The 17,444-nt window shown below is 43.9% G+C and overlaps 1 protein-coding gene across 15 annotated transcripts in view; it reads left to right on the top strand.

Annotated features, from left to right (window-relative positions):
• The window catches only part of celf2 (cugbp, Elav-like family member 2), a 236,870-nt gene that overhangs the window by 44,716 nt on the left and 174,710 nt on the right, over positions 1-17,444 (top strand). For all 15 annotated transcript variants that reach the window (XM_013913980.1, XM_013913979.1, XM_013913983.1 and 12 more), the window contains exon 2: positions 2,207-2,242. In XM_013913980.1, coding sequence (XP_013769434.1) covers positions 2,207-2,242 — 36 coding nt within the window. The remainder of the gene's footprint in view (positions 1-2,206; positions 2,243-17,444) is intronic.

Raw genomic sequence — 17,444 nt, forward strand, 5'->3', positions numbered from 1 at the left:
GAGATGAAACGGACAAGAGTGCGTCTTTGAAATGCAAAGAGTAGTGATAGCGGTGATTGGCCACTGTGTTGAGGAGGAGTTTTTTACCCCAGCATTTCATCATAACACACTTGCTCTCACCTCCCACCTCCACACACACACACACACACACACACACACACACACACACACACACACACACACACACACACACACACATACACACAAAGTTTATTAATGATCGCATTGTGTTAATTCATTATTATTTTATTTACCTCTGTGACATAAAACCCGGACTAATTCGGTGCGTCTGAGCTCTGGAGGGTTGCTTGTGTCTGCTTGTGCGTGTCTGTATTGCACTGAGTGTAATGCTGGCTCGCTCACACACACACACACACACACACACACACACACACACACACACACACGCATGCATACAGTGTCTAGTGGTGGGGCCTGGGGACCAATTTATTTACATGCAGTGGAAGAGGAACAGAGAATTGGAGGAAGGGATAAAACAAAAAGGGAAGGAGAGAAAAAGAGGAAGCAGCAGGGAATTATGGAGAAAACCCAGTGGAACGAGCAAGTTTCTCTGCTGTTCCCAAGGACAGACTAGACCAATTTACTATTTAGATGGCTCAGTGGGGGTGTGCTTCTTTGCGGATTTTGTTTGCCAGTATCTTAAGTGGTTTCCAGAAACGCTGCCTTCATTGGTGACGGACTGTTTTAGCTCCAGGGTTAAAAAGTAGCTTAAAGCTGCAGTCACATGTATTTGCTTTGAAAACAGGTAGAACTTAACAGGAAATCACCCACAAATGATGCAACCGCAGCCTGGGAACATTTACAGAAAATCCGAGTGAGATAATAACCTTTGCTGGATGCCGCTTTGTGCTGCAAGAGATACAGTAACTGTTTGAGCACACAGAAACGTCTCTCACAGTAAATCTTAATGTTTGTTGGATAATTTTATTTTGAAGTTATAGGGAGGGGGTTACTCTATAGTGGGAAATTGTTTCATGACTGGAAACAGGTTGGAGCTGTAAAGCATACTGGAGATGTGCACTGATATGATGTTTATATGTAGCTCTATTAAGATTCTATCCTGCATCAATGTATACATTTTTCTTCTGTTTATCTGCTTCTAGTTCTCGGCAGTTAAGTCAAAACTGCTTGTATTTCCCTCTCTCAAGCAATCACTGGAGGGAAATTCTTTGTAGCGTGTCCTGGGTCTGCTCAGGTGTTTCCCTAAACGTCGAGTCACCTGCTGTGGAGAAGATCATCAAACCTCCACAGTCGTAGTTTTCAGTTTCCCTGCCTTCTGTAGTCCCCCGCTCTTTACCTGACTGTTTTTGTCTGATTTGTTTCTTCTTTTGTTTGAGCGTGCTTTTGTGTGTTTCATTTCCCCGTTCTTGTTCCGTTTTTTTGCCTTCGTCAGTGTAAGTTAACTCACCTGTCGGGTTCACCTGTTACACTGTGAAACACCCTTTGTTGAACTCTAAGTCTTTATTAAACTTCCTTGTTTCTCCGCCCACCCGCCAGTCTCCGGGTCCTCTTGCGAACGTTTGCTAACGAACCATGCCCAGAAAGCCCAGAACAAAGTTCATTTTTTCCCACTTGTACCTGGAATCGTATTCTTTTGGCGACAGCACACAGTTCGTAGCCATAGGTGATGAAGGGAATTTAGCTCAGTCAGAAAATCAAAAGCCTCACCTTCAAGCTTTGCAACTCCTGCTCTACTCTTCGAATTTGAGGGCAATCAGTTCTTTTTCCCCCTCGGTTAAGAACCGTAGCCTCAGAATTTAAGGTGCTAATTCTCCTACCATCCGCTTTATGCTTGACTGCAGTGGGCCTCTGTGATAGTTGGAGGTCACCGCTTGATGAAGCCACCAGGACCTCATCGGCAAATATGAACTCCGGAAATCTGCCAGCTGTGCCTAGAAATTCTGGGCAGCCCTGGAGTCCAGCGAGCAGAAAAATACTGACTGAAGGGTGCCCTGAATTAAACGCTCAGTGCCTGCTGTTAAATATCTTGGTAGAAATTTCTTATCATGCTGGCAACTTAAAATGAGAGAAAAAAAGCTTTTAGTTTGAGGGAATAGACGCTTACGTTTGTCAGCATCTCTGTTTGGACACAAATTATATTCGATTTGTCTTTTTACAAATCATTAGGTAAATCATTTTTATTCTCTTTACAGCTGTTCAACAATCTTTTGTCTTTGTCTTGCAGGCAGGACGCCAGTGACCTCTCTGGACCGATACAAAGGTACTGTAATACATCTTTTCATCATCTCCTCTCCTTTTCCCCTCACTCCTTCGCCTTCCTTTGGCCTCATCTGCAATGAAGCATGCCATCTCCAGGCTTAAGGCCAAGCACTGGCTGCATCAACACTGGAGTGGTGTTGTGAAAAGGGGGGAAGGGGGGGACCGCAGAAGGACAGAAGGTAGATGAGATGAGGTCGTGGGTTGAGAGAGAGACAGAGAAGTAAAGGAAAAGAGAGAAAGGGGAAATTAAAAGGCAGAGATGTGACGTGCCTCAGATCTATGGCCAAAGAGGGTCATTAAACTAAACCCTTCGGCGACAGAACGACAGATCAAGAGAGGGGAGAGGGAGGGCAGAAGAAGGTTTAAATAAGGGCCAATCTTAAAATAGCATTACCTATTTCTCATCTGAGGCCTAGTTAACAGGAAAAGAATGAATATCTTGCCCCGAAAACCATCAGCGCCCTCCCATTTCTTACAAGATGGAGGGAGGTCGGAGGGTGGGGGCGGACGAGCCGGTGCAAGTTTTTATCCGTTTGAGTCATTTTAAGCTCATAAAGATTTCTAATGCACCTGTAATGCTTTATGACCTGAGTTATAATCAGAGATAATGCTTACTGTTGCAGTAAATAGTACATTTATGAACTACAGGTGTTAATGACTGGTTGTCCAACAAAGACCCTAATAATAGCACATCTCATAAACATTTATAGGATCCATAATGCGTCAGCAGGTGCTGCTGTAAGTGCGGTCACCGCTGCGTTGAAGGGTACTCCAGAATCACAATCCACTGCATTCATAAACCGAAAAGGCAAAAATACATTGTAGCAGGCAAACAATAAAGAAGGATAAATGTTGTGTAGAGATGAAAATGTGATCTCTCTCTTTTTCTTTAAAAAAAGGCAGTTATTTCTCTTTATAATAAAGCAGAAAACAACAAAGATAAAAGGTGATGAAATGTTCGCTGTGATGGATTACCTATCCGTAGTGAGTTTTAAGTCTCTGTGAGCTGATTTTTTTTACTCCATAGTGAAATGAACTGAATCTAATGGCTCCCTGGAAAGTCAGAAATCCATTTAAAAACTCGCAGTATATTTGGAAAATACTCAGCAGTAATATAAAGAATATGCGATTTTAATGGACTGAATCGTGTCAGACCACTGATGTGGTCCTTTAAGTAACCCAGTGGCTCTATAATTTTAATATTACTCTTATTTTATATATATATATATATAAATATATAAATGTTTTTTGTGAACCAGGCTAACCTCTAAATAAATGTTTTGTACCTTTGGAAGTGCGACAAGAAAATGGATAGCATGTTGTTACACGATGATGAGCTCTACATCTGCTGATTTTTCAATACTACAGTCTCTAAATAGTATCAGTCTAAAGCTGCTCCTGACAGGCAAACACGGCAGGTGAATCAGCTGAGATCAAAAAAACAAGATCCGGCTCGGAACGCGACACCGGCGGAAAAGAGTCAAAACACGGGAGGAAGAGCGAGCGACGGCGGCTGTGGCTGTGAATAATTAGGCAAAATAGTTTGCTTTTGTTTTTCTCTCTGATTGGAGAAAATAAGCGAGGCTGTGACTGTCGCATGTCGCATGCGCTCTCACACACACACACGCACAGTGTGTGTTGTCTTAGGCACTAATCCGCCACACAGCTGCGTCATTCCGGAACGTGTGTTTACTTCCTCTGTGCCTTTACCACCACCATCACTGCCGCCGACCCCCCACAATCCCCGCAAACACACACAAACACACACACACGCACAATCACACAAAAGAGAACTGGGCGTATAATTTGATCCTGTGTGCTCTCCTCCTCTAATGAAGCTCTCTGGCGGTTTGACTGACACCCGGCTCGTTATTTAAGTGCCTGTTTTGGGCCAGGAGGAAGAAGAAGAGGAGCTGGGGCAAGGATGGAAGACGGAGAGGAGGCGGAGGAGGAGTGAGAGGGGTTGGGGAGAAACAGATAGGAAAAGTGGCAACAAGGGAGCTGAAAGAGAGGATAGGATTGGAATTGGGAGGATAGGGATAGATAAAGGGACTACAGGAAATGAAAACAGGCTGGAAGGATGAAGCAGGGACAGAGAAAAAGAGGATCATGGGAGTCGTAGGGAGTAAATGAGAGAGAGGTGTGGAGAAGAGTTTAAAAAAAAGAAAGAGGAGAACTGCAATCAAGACAAGACAGTTCGGGAGGAGGAAGAGCTGATGCCGGAAACGGGGGTGATAAAGGGTGTGGAGGGATTGTGTGCATGAGTGTGTATAATTGCAGGTCTTTGTCCTGATAATGTTCTTTGAAGGCACACAGCTGATAATTAGCAGGCATGGCTCCACGGATGCCTTTCAGCATCGGTCATTATGAGCCGCAAACCCACTATTGGCTCTGACATGACCTCCTGAGATGGCGAGGAACGCTGCGCACACACACACACAAACATACACACCCATACACACACACATGCGTGCCAGCAGCAAGCTCACACACGTCAAAAAAACGCACCAATTGTGGTAAACAAGTGCTGATTAGTGTATGAATAGCATAAGCTCACGAGTGGAACAGATACAACAGCTCTCCGAAGGCCTCAAGTTCCTCTTTGGCATGAGGGCTGCAGGTGCGCGTGACACGCACAAATGCACTCACACTTCCTGTTTACAGAGCCAGACCCACACAGACAGCAGAGACTGTAATTACAGGGATTCACACAATGTGGCGTCCCGGTACGCTGCGTCCGTTATTGCCTCCCCGGTTGCCACATGACAACAGCGGTCTCCCCCCACCACTCGCTACGGAGACTGCCTGATGCGCTGCTCCTGGCCCCGCCTTCCCAAGTATTCCCATATCTGAATATTTATGAGACAGGAACTGGCAGTCAGAAGACACGGGCTGGAGTGTCCGCTCTCCTCTGCAGTGACAGTTGTCGGTGTTAAAGGCTCCTTCCTGAGCTTTAATTTGTCCCCCAGTGAGAAAACGTCCAGCAGGAGCTGCAGCGTGACAGATTCCTGAAAGCACTCCCGGTCATTTCATTTTTTAACCCCACTTTTTGTGCCAGAACTTTTGCATTTCATCAATAAGGGCAATGACTCATATTTTTAATAACACAACAAACACAGGCCTCTCTCTCTTGTCGAGTAGCAGCGTGGCGTGTTGGAAAGGACAGGATCCGGGTTTATCTCGCCTCTGTTATTTCTGTCATCTTTCAAAAACTTCTTTTCTTCTTGGCGTGTTTAGAATGTGCGACCAAATATCAGCGCTGGGTCCTTCTGCTACCCCTTTTTGTGGCTTTCAGCTTAGCTTAGGTGCCATCATGTGACGAAAGAGTGGATGCTAATCAGGTGGTTACAAGTGGCCAAAGGAGAAAAAAAGAGTGAAACTGTTGCAGCAGTTTTTTAATTCTCATTGGGTTTTTAATTGTCGGAGCCTATGCCGGTGTCGCGCTCACTGTTCATCCATTTTTCATCCAAACACATGAATTATGAAGAATTGCTAATGACGGCGAGGGAAGGAGAGCGAGAGGAGAGGGGGTCTGTGTGCAGAGAGCTGGACGGACTCTTAGATATCTTTTCTTCCTTCGCTTCCTCACAATCTGTCTCTCTGCTCTCTCAAGAGAGTTTTTTTCTTTTTTGAGTGACACAGGGGTTCAATTTCTGGATAAAACACACACACGCACACAGACATCCTGGGTGGCAGGTGAACATACAGTGGTCCAGGAGGGACTGACTTCTGTATGTGTGATCTAGACCATTGACCTGGAACACACAGAGCACTGAGAGAATAAAACTCACACACACACACACACACACACACACACACACACACACACACACACACACACACACACACACACCATTACTTCGTTTTTTCTATTAAATATTTTAAGCATCATTGTAACTGTTTCTATATTTTAACATATAATTACAAGGTTTTGTTCTTCCATTTTGTTATTTTTGTTTAATCAAGCATCGAATAGTGTATAGTGTTGAACACGGGCATATAACACAATCATTTTTTACTGGTTTGCTATTCCTAAATGATTTTCAGATGCCTTTTTTTAATTTACTTTTTTAACACATGGTATTTTTGTTTTAATATTGTATTTTTGGTACATTTGTTTTGTTTCATGGGAACTACATTTTCATCTTTTTATTATCATTATTTTATAATTTACTAGTTTATCCCCTGAAAAAGTTGGATCATATTGAATAGTTGATTGGAAAATGTATTTTTCGGTGTTATTGCTGCTTCTTAATCAATCCAGAACATGACTAGGTATTAAAGCAGACTCGTCTGAACACACTCACACGCACACACACACATGCAGTCAGAGCGTTGTGCCCCGGGGTTTTCTGGGATGCTGGAGTGGAGTTCCTTCTTCCAGCTGACGCTCCCTCGCTGAGACGGGGAGAAGCTGAAGTCGTGGGCGTGTCTTCTTTGCATTGCAGTGATTTCCTAAAACAATAAGAATATACAGCTGTTATGATTGAAAATGCATTTCAATCGAGTCCTGATTGCAAGTGCGCTCTTTTATTAGCAACTTCTACCCAGTGCAAACAATGCTGTTGCCATAATTAATCATTATCACATTAATTTTGTTTTGAATGATTACTGTAGCACGTTATAAAGAAACTGTTTTTGTTGGTGGTGGTGGTGTTGATCTTTCTGAAATTAGTTCTTCAAGCACAGTAATGATTCAGTTACAAGATTGCGATCTGGGGGAAAAATATCTTTAGATTTGCTTTCACTTTCCTTTTCCATTTTCATTCGCTTGTTTGCACGTTCCCACATTTGTCTTTTTCTCTGCTAAGGCACATATGCATGCCTTTCAGTGTGTGTGTGTGTGTGTGTGTGTGTGTGTGTGTGTGTGTGTGTGTGTGTGTGTGTGTGTGATGTTGGGGGAACTCAGTGTGACTTTTTTTTCCTCTTTTTTGAGAGGCTCCAGATGGCTGAGAGACAGGTGAGCCAATTAGCGAGTCTCACTACACAGCAACATCATCACACTGGCGGAGCACGACAGCGAAACACACACGCACACACACACGCACACACACACACACACACACACACACACACACACACACAAACACAAAAAACATACCAGTATTTCACATGACTCTGCCACACGGTTGGCTCTGCCACCGTAACGTCCCGATGTGCGTCTTAGTCCGTCAATACGCCGTCACGAGCTCGTCAGTGTCACCGCGCAGATGAAATTGATTCTGGAATATGTAACGATTCTGGGAAACGATGACAAATGATCCTCTAATGTTAGCTTATTATCACGGCCTCCCGCAACATACAGCACTGCGCGACTTATACTGTGGCCCATTATGCATGTTTTATACGACCCAGAAAACAGGCATAATGGGCAGATTTGAATTGATTTGCTTGTGTATTCATTTATTTTCAAGGAGCCAAAAATATTTCAGGAAGCCTCGCTGATGTTCATTATAATTCTAATGAAGTCGAAATCTTCACAAAGGAGGAGAGAGCGGCAGGAAGACAGCAAGTCTAAACAAAACAACAACCTTTATCTGTCTTCCTCTCTTTATCCCTCTTTTTTCCCCCCTCTCATGTCGTCTCTTTTGCTCTGTTTCAGCGCTGAGTAGCTGAATATTAGGCGTAGAAATTGCAGACTTTGCCGGTAATTAGCCGTCAGCCGCTGTGGAAAACACACCTGACCCTTTGCACTCCTTCCAGCTTCTAGATGCAAACAATACCCCTACACACATATATGCATCCATATGATGCAACGCATGCACTTGCATGGTGCTTATTATTTAAAAAGGCTGCTGTGTTTGTCTATTTCTCTTTTTGTTAAGGGATAATTGAACACCCATGACGGCTGCTTTCCCGCCTAATGGAAGGGGACAAATTAATCTCTCTGTGCTAATGTCTGCAAATGGAACAGGACCACTCCTGCCACCTCCATGCTCAGCTAACCTGCTTGGCGTTAGTGCATACGAGGATAATGTAAACCTCCGTCGGCTCTGATGATGGATATAATGCAGCTAGTGTCATTTTGAAACTGTGGGATTCTCTAGGCCTTCTGGGAAAAAATGTTCAGTCAAAAGAATTTGTATAATGTTTTTAACTGAAACGATCAATGTTCTGTGGTTTCAGGTCATTCCTACCTGATATATATGCCTCCAAGTGAGTATTTCTAAAGGACTGGTATTAAGTAGATACTTTAAATCATCCTGTGAGATCAGAAGTTGGTGCATTCTTATATGTTCTGAAGGTCATTAACTGCATTAGAGTCTTAAGAAGGATTTCTCGCAGTCGCTTTAGAGCAAGGCTCGATTTAGACAGAGGACTGCAGACTGTGCTGCTGTAGGTGCTAACAGCGCCACAGGAGGGGTAAAGTGGGAGACGGGGAACTGTTAACAACTGCAGTAAAAGGCAGTGGCATCAAGACTGCATTCTTTTGGATTCCTTGTCAGTCACCAGGCAAGATGTGTAAATAATGCAGGCACTGCGCAGCCACACACCCCGAATATGTAAGTGCTGTGTCTTTTCATCTTCAGTGTTTTGTGTGATCTTTGTGAAACACGGTGAAAACCTGTTTAAACCATAAACAATCCTGTTCATATGCTGAGGGTGGAGACTTAGCGCGTATGTGAAGACGTCCCGGTGTTATACTTTAAACATCGTCAAGAGTGTGAGGTTCTGTTTAAGGCTGATTTGTTTTATTCTCATGGTGCAGGCATGAATCCAAGGCTCCGTTCATAGCAGCAATCTGTACTGTAAGTAAAAGACCTTAAAATATTGGATGGAGAACTTTAGTTTTAATCCTCAGTCGTAAAAGGCAGAGGGGGTATTGTCAGCCAACGGGGCAGCGTGGACACAGTAACTCAAGAACGAGGCGACTCAGGATTTTCACACTTATACCATAGGTGCAGCTCCTAAAAAATGGCAGGCAAGTTCCAATATATTCCAGTAGGTTGTAAGAATTTGTTGTCAACACAATAACTCGAGAAGAAAATCACGTAGGATTTTCAACTTTATATCACAGGTACAAATTTGGAGACTGGGGGTTAGTGCCACCAGTGTTCCCCGCTCCACTCATGTAAGAAAAAGAGTAATTTAAAAGTGTTGCTTGCTAAGAACTAACATAAATAACTGTAAATCAACTGAGGATAGATTTAGTTCACGCAGTGCAGTTCAGTCTTGTAATTGTAGCTCCGTTTCAGAACACTCAACCCAAGACACAGTAAGGTGAAGACACGATAATATTAGTGTCACGGTTCTGGGTCAGTTTGGCCCAGTATTTTGAGTTGTTATAGTTTGGTTTATTTTTGAATGATGGATCGTTCTTTATGTTTCTCTGGTGCTTTGTTGGGTTTTATGATGAATCTGTGTTTCAGTTATTTTGGTGTGTTCTTGCATTATGGATTGTTTTCTTATTCTCTTGTAGTGCTTGTGGTGGTGGTGGTGGTGATGATAGATTATTATTAGTTTCTTGTTTCTGTTTATCCGTGTTTAAGGATTTGTTGTTTCGTGTATTGTTTGAGTTGCATGTGTTATATTCTGCCTGCCTCTCTGTCTGCGTCTTTGTTTAGTGGGTTCTTGTTTTATTGTGAAGGTCTGTGTCTCATGTGAGTGTGTTCAGTTCTACTGCTCCCCTGTCTCGTTAGTCCAATTTCTCCCAGCTGTGTCTCCCTCCTGTTTCTCATTCCCCGATTACCTCCCTGTGTATATTAGCCCTGTGTGTTCCTGTGCTCTCTGTCATGTCGTACCATCAGATCATGCCTGTGTGTTTCCGGTTCTCAGTGTTCGTTGTGCTGTTCATGTTTTGTGCTTTGCCAGCAATAAAGCTGTGGTTTTCTGTTGAAATTTGGCTTCACGAGTCCTGCGTTTGGATCCTCACCTTCGCCTGCCGCACACAGAACCCTGACAATTAGTGAGAATGCCAAGTATCAGATGCTCTGATATGAAGATGCTCTGATACAGCTCTTGGTGGAGGTAGGAAAAAAGAAAGTCCCTTCCAGAAGAAACAGAAACTGGAACAGGCAGCTACCACAACCAGCGAGGAGAAGAGAGGCTAAAAGAGTATACTGAGACTATGATTAACGAATAACTGGACAAAACACAAACTCTGGGAGCAGACACACGTAGGGACACCATAACTACAAGTTTGATCAAAGGCTTTTAATTTCAGCTTCTGCAGACTTTTTTATGCAGACCAATTACTGCATGATTGCTTCACACTCAAAGCAAGTTACAAAATTGTGTAATAACAGCTACTGTGTGTGACTGTGTGGCATCCACAGCTGTCGGTGTGCACATCTGTGAGGGAGAATAATCCCGGTATTGGGATTTCATTTGGGCTTGCCCTTTTTTCTGTAGAAAAGACCAGAGAGTGGCACAAAAGTGCCTTGCCTTAGTGTTTGAAGTTCTTTGAAGCGTTAGCACGGTCGACTTTGTGGCACACGAATGCCTTCTCATTTTCAGCCCCCAAATCTGTAAAACGCGAGGTGAACTCTTCTACCTTTGTTCCCCTTAACTTAATTAACCGTGTTTATTCTGCTTAGTTTTTCTCCCAGCCATTCGCGCTCTCCTGCAGTGCCTCTGTGTTCCGCCAAGGGGGCCCACCCCACAGTTTTAGAAGCACCGACTTAACGTAATTTGCAAACGGTTGTCAAAGAGTCCAAAAATAAGCTCCACGATGACGTGGCATCAATCGCGCTGCCGTCACTGTTCACATTTGAACATGTTTTGTAGAGGAATGTGGAGGTGGGAGGTCGGGTGACTGTCACCCTATTTTCCCATCTTAATAGCCTGTGATCCTGCAGCCATTTTGCCTTCTAAGCCTTTTCCTGTGAATGACCTCCAGGGGAGATTGTGTTGCTGCTGCTGGAGTACAGAGGAGTTGATTACGCTGGCAGTGCCGGGGCTTTGTTCTAAGCATATGCCCGTCCTTGGCTTTGCAGCGCGCGAGAAAAGAGATAGATGAAGAAGAAGAAGACGACGAGGAGGAGTCTTATCTCTCTCGTGGGGTCTCGCATCCTTTCATTCCAGATTGTCTTGGTGACCTTCTTGCCCCACCCGGTTCATCCCGACCCTCCACTGCATCGCTTGTTTACTGTCCCATAATGACATTGTCAATGGCAACAATACATCCGCTTATCGCGAGGTGTCTGCCGTCACAATGGATGAATGGCAGCGTAATGGAAAGGCGAATTTGTCCTGTTGTCATCTCCAAGTCTTTGGAGGCTCTCTCCTACTTGGCCGTGTGTGCCGGCGTAAGATAAGATTAATTCTTCATATCGCAGGGCTGATTGCAGAATCTTGTATCTAATGCAATTTTTATTTCCTCACCCATCCTCCTTTCCTATTTCCCTTTTCTTTCGAACTGCAGAGTCAAGCATTTTTTTTCCTCCTCTTTTTCTTTGGGGAAAAAAAATCTAAATAATTTATCTGTGTTTTGGTGCATTTTCCCCCCTCCTGTACTGTTGAGTGGAGAGAAATGGGATGGAGACAGACAGGAGGAAAGGCACATGAGAGTGGGTTTTTTTTCCTTTTCTTTATATTTCCTTTTTTTTTTTTTGAATGGGAGGAACGTGAGCAGCATGCCGAGGAGGGTAAGAAAAGGGAGCGAAGGATGGCGGGAAGGAGGCAGAGGGGTTGAGCGAGCGAACCTCGCTCAGCTCTCGGCTGGAGAGGGGCCTAAGAGGAGCCTGCAGACTTTGGTAATCCCTCTTTTATTAATGTGAAGCCAAGCTCAGCAGAATGCAGGCTCACAGACATACCAGAGCTGCTCACAACTGACTGTCTTTGGGCCTCGCTGTCTGTCTCTCGCATGCAGATCTGCTTCGCTGTCATGACGGGCCAAGTCCGGCCCCTCCCATTTGCCGGGTTAGTAAACAGCTAAACGGTTAAAACTGTGTCGCGTCTTGCCCGGGTCCAGACCCGGCCCCGTGCACTTCTGCCCTGCGAGTGGAGCTCTCGAGTCTTTTGATCCTCGCTCAGGTTCCCGGGCTTGGGTTTTTGGCACCGAAATGCATCCTCACCGCTGCACCGTGCCCTGCACGTTACCATGACAACCCCCCTTACATCACTCAGTGCCCCCCATGTAGCCAATGGGCATTGACCTTTTGCTGTCAGAGCGTGTTAGGGAGTGAGAGACACAAAGTGAGAGAGAGAGAGAGAGAGAGAGAGAGAGAGAAAGATGGGAGAGAGCGAGTGGAGGCAGGCGCGCGGCAGAAACAACAAACACAAATAGGTCATTAAATCGTAAACACAATTTAAAAGAGACAGAGGCTGCTCGGTTCAACTGGGCCTCAAGTTACTGCGATGTCAGCACCACAGCGTGCGTTCGCTTTGAATGACAAAAACAAGATGCTTGTCTTCATAAGGCATGATGTCATGATGTTGTAAAAAGAACAAAAAAGGCAATGTTTTTAATTTAAGGCTAAATTTGAGATATCGTGAGACGGGGGGTTCACTTAGCTTCTGATACACCGCCATATGTTCTATGCTCTCCAGCAGTAGCCCTTTAACACAGACTCATATGCGGAGAGCAGGCTTCCATCAGCAAGCACAGAAAGAGACTGATGCGGGCCTTCAGAGAGATCCTCGTTAGGGTAAATAAATGTAAGGAAGTGTGTAGAAAATTCCAATTAAAAGGCAACTAGATTGAATTAGAATTCAAATGAATGCTGTTTTTAACCTCTCAACCTCTACAAGGTCGCTGCTTGGGGATAGCGTAAAGAGTTTAGATCGTTAAGGTTTGTGTTATATGTTGGCAACTGAGCCCTCCTGAGTGCTTCTCTAGCAGCCTGCAGGATGCTGAGAGGTTAAAGGGCTGCTGAAGTTTGTTTTCTTTAATATGATGGATTTTTTTTATACATTTAACCGGTTTTGATGTCTTATTCAGCAGATTCGCTTGCATTTGGCCACCAGCTTAGAATGTTCTCAGCCTATTTATCACTCCTATAGATATGGCTGGTAGGCACCCTCGTGTACCTGCTTGTAGTCCAAAAAAGTGCATCATCAGCCATTCTTATCACAGCGTTCTGTTGGAGTTCTGTGTGCATGTAAAATCTACAGTAGAGTTTTTTTATGCTCAGGCCACTTTCACGCATGCATTACCTGACAGAAATGCATCTGAGGATAAACACGTTGAATCAGACATTGAACACCTGCCAACACTCCCGTTTTTCCCATGTTTTAAGACCCTCCTGTTCTGCCGTTTGTCCCTGAAGTTGCAAAACTCTCACACTTTATCGTGAGAAGTTGTAATGCACTTTTGTTTTATAGATGATCTGGCAACGTTTTCTCCATTCACTGCAATTTCAACTACAACCTGGCAACTCACAGAATGATTCAAAGGATGTGTGAGCAGCTTATCGCTCCTGAAGCAAACCAGTTACATGCTCACTTTTCTGTTGTTGTTGCCTCAGAACAACTGTTCAGACGCAGTGAAGAACCAGACGTTATAATAAACCAAACTAAATGCAGGCGAGCTGAGTGACATTTCTGTTTTTTCGGATGTCGATGATGGTGAGTTTTTGACTTCTGTCAAAGAGATACTTTCCGATTAAGAGCTTTCCAAATCAATTACTCGTAACCGAAATGTTGTGAAAACACGACGCCTCTTTCCAAATTATTAAATTGGATGAGTTACAGTCATTCTCATCAAAACAAGTTATAATCTTCACTGCTGTCACTGCGCGCAACTGTTGGGACCGACTACAAAGTGCAAGACTGAAAAAACAAGAAACACTGCAAAAATATTCAACCGACACACTGAAATTTCACCCCTCACTGCTCTCGCTGGTGTGTCGGTTATGCTAGGAACTTAGTTTTGTGCTTTTTTATTGATTATTTTATTATTATTATTGTTTTCTGGTGAAGGCAGCATGGTGGTGCAGTGGTTAGCACTTTAGCCTCACAGCAAGAAGGTCCTGGGCTCAAGTCCACAATGTGCCCGGGGCCTTTCTGTGTGGAATTAGCATGTTGTCCCATGTCTGGGTACTCAGGTACCCTGAAATGGAGAAGCACAAGAGGATGGATGGATGAATGAGTGGATGTTTTTCTTCAGTACATCTGATGCAGGTTCTCCACTGGTCTATGCTACAGAAAAAGGGAAACCTTAGACTATGTCCCAGCCTGCTTCTTCAGACATTATCCAGAGTTCATTTGTGAAAATACTTTTGGTAACCTATAAATGTGATCTTTACAACATGTAAATGACCTTATGACAGGTAGTCCTGTCCAAGCACAAGACTTTCAATACTGAAATACTTGGCCTATTACTTGTGATTAACTAGTAGGCACAACCACGCCGAGGTGATAATTAGCTATTAAAGTAGTGGAAGAAACCACCTACTGGTATAATGGCTGTTGGACTGTTACCAAATGGTAACACTGGCCATTTGAAAGCGGTGTTTTGGGTTAGCACTTCTTGATTCAGCACGTTTGATTAGACCACTGGCAGGTCATGGAGACCACACAGCAGCAAGAGTAGAAGAAGGAAACTCAATTCTTGGATTGCAGAGTCAACAGTTTGACGTCAGCAGTCAGAAATCACAAAAGCTTGTGTCTACTAACCTAAACCATGTGAGGAATGAGGCAAAAGTGCGAAACGGACTGGCATCATGTCACCTGACACACTGGACATGCTATGAAAGACTAATAGTCAAAGTACATAAGATGCTGTGCATGTTAACAGTGAAAGAGAAGGGAAAGGATACATTTTGCTAATGCAACCCTAATACTGTAACTGATACGATATGAATTATTATCAGAAAAAAATAAATATTCTAATTCCTTCAATCAGAATGGGACTGTAGCGGTCTATATTTAAATGTAAGCTCATAGCAGAGTTGTTTTTCCCCGCTTTAATGTATAAATGCTTCCTCGCACAGCTTTAGCAACTGAATGCCTGCAGAAGTGTGAGCTATTAGCCATGTAAATAACAAATCATCAGTCATCATTGTCAACATTTATGCATTGTAATTTGAATGCATCGTTCCATTCACCGCTGTGTGCTCCTTTTAGGCTTTAGGTTGTTGTGCTCTTTATGCATTCAGCTTTCAGACTAATAAACATAAGCAACATGAGTGGATGCAGCATATGTTGGATTTTGAGCGGGGAAAAAAAATCCATGAGATCATTATATGTGAGAGTGCCAGGTATTTCACGCTCTTAGTCACCACTTTTTTGTTGACAAGCTCGCCATGTGTCAATATTTGTCACCGTCGCGCGCTTGCCATCGCTTTTGGCTGAGACAAAGTGCAATGAGAGGCCGATCCGATCTGAATGGTAAACAACAGAGGCGGAAATGGGTAATTAAGTTAGAAGTTAGCAAAAGTGTCTGCTGCATTTTAATGCCGATGGCCTGTGCACGCCGGGTAATTTAGGATTTCAATTGTTGTTGTTTTTCAGTGAAATGCAGGTGTTTTGTGAAGACAGACGATTTTGCCCTGTATGCCAAACATTCTAATGAAGCTCACGTACAATCCATAATTTTAACTATCCCCCACCTGCCAGCTAGCCACACACGCACACATCCACACATATGCACGCACACACACACACACACAGTGCACAAACAAGCATGGGCATGGTACCCACACACACATACACACAATATGCACTAATGAAGCTGTTCTCCTTTCCTCTCTTTTTCGTTCCTGGCTCACTGAAACATGCATAAATCATAATAAACAGAGAGATGAATTTTTAATCAGAAGCTCCCTGCCTGTGTCTTCAGCCCCAGCCTCCTATGGGGAGGAGATGCTGTGATGTGCCAGGTATATGGAGCCTGATATGGCAGGGCCTCCTTCGGGAGGGCTGCTCACTGAGACATGCCTGTCTGGGCTGCCTTGTGCTGGGCATGATCTGCTGGACCGAGCCGTCTCTCTGGAGTTGAGGCTGGCCCTTCGAAAACGCAGCCTGTACTTGCAGGAGGCTTTGGACAGTTAGAGTGGGACGCCTGGGGAGAAATATTCAATAAAACTCTGAGCTTGATTTTAATCAGAGAGCAGTCAGTAATTATTCTGACTGTCCATTAACATACATGAAATAGATCCTAAGAAAGTTAGAGTTCATAACGTTGCACTAAATTGTGCAGTAAAAGGTTGAAATATTTGAAAATAAATCTTTTTTTTTGATTTTCCTTTATTTTTAAAGAAAGATTTGCAGGTCCAACATTTTCAGCCATGTTTTTCCAGAAGGCATCCAGTTTCTTTCCCCATGAGAGCCTTTTCTCTCTGGAGACTAAACCGCTTCGCCCCAGACTTTTAGTTTTTAGTTTTGCTCCACTTTTCTGGAAAGCTTAGGCTGCTTGAGGTGAGAATGATGCTTCTTATTGGCAGACCCAGTTTTTCATAAAAGGTTATATATTGTGGTGAAACTCTGACAGAATCAGGGGCCAAAAATTCTTCCACGACCTGGAATTAACACCAGGATTTATGGATATTTGCCAGGATGGTACGGCCAAGTCAGTAATGTTCTGAGCTGTAAACTAGTTCATGCAAATAGCAGTTCAATAAAAAGACAATATCGAGGACGGATCATACATGTTCAACTCTTTTTTTAATAGTGGGAGTTGGAAGTGGTCAGGAGGCTGTGAGCTACACCAGAGGCTGTGGAAATTGCATATATTTGTGATATGCTAATCTTGTTGCATTGAGGTTATTTATATTCTGTCTTAATAAACTGTGAAAATTCAGTGCACAATTGACTTCATGCTGTACTTGGCCTCCTTCCATCGGCGCAACACAACTTTACTGTGATGTATACGATTTATTTACCTCATAAAAACTTCATAAAAGGGTGGTAAAGCTGAGTTAAGGTTGGTTTATTTTCCACTCTGTCTGCAGCTCTATATCTGGAGTCTGAGCCCGGGTTGAGCTGTGCCAGAAACACAGAGATGATGTGCAGTAAATGCGAATAGTGGGCATTGTCGGCATGGCTCGGTGCCGGACTGGGCCGTGCCCAGTGGTCATGCAGGCAGTCCAGAGCTGGACTGGCGCTAGGTTGTTCCAGAGCTGTAGTATTAGACTCAAATAGGCCCACAACATAACAACATGAGCTGAGCTGTCACAGGGGATTACTTCAGCTAGGCAAGCCAGCGGGGTCTCCACTGCTCTGCTGCTCTACCAGGGAGAGAGAGAGCGAGAGTTAGAGAGTGGGGGGTATGGGGAGGGGGAGATAGGGAAGAAGAGGAGGGTGGAGAGTGGGATGGGGGT

This window comes from Pundamilia nyererei, unplaced genomic scaffold (genome assembly GCF_000239375.1).
Source record: "Pundamilia nyererei isolate P.nyererei 1_Seehausen unplaced genomic scaffold, PunNye1.0 scaffold00162, whole genome shotgun sequence".
Lineage (NCBI taxonomy): Eukaryota > Metazoa > Chordata > Actinopteri > Cichliformes > Cichlidae > Pundamilia > Pundamilia nyererei.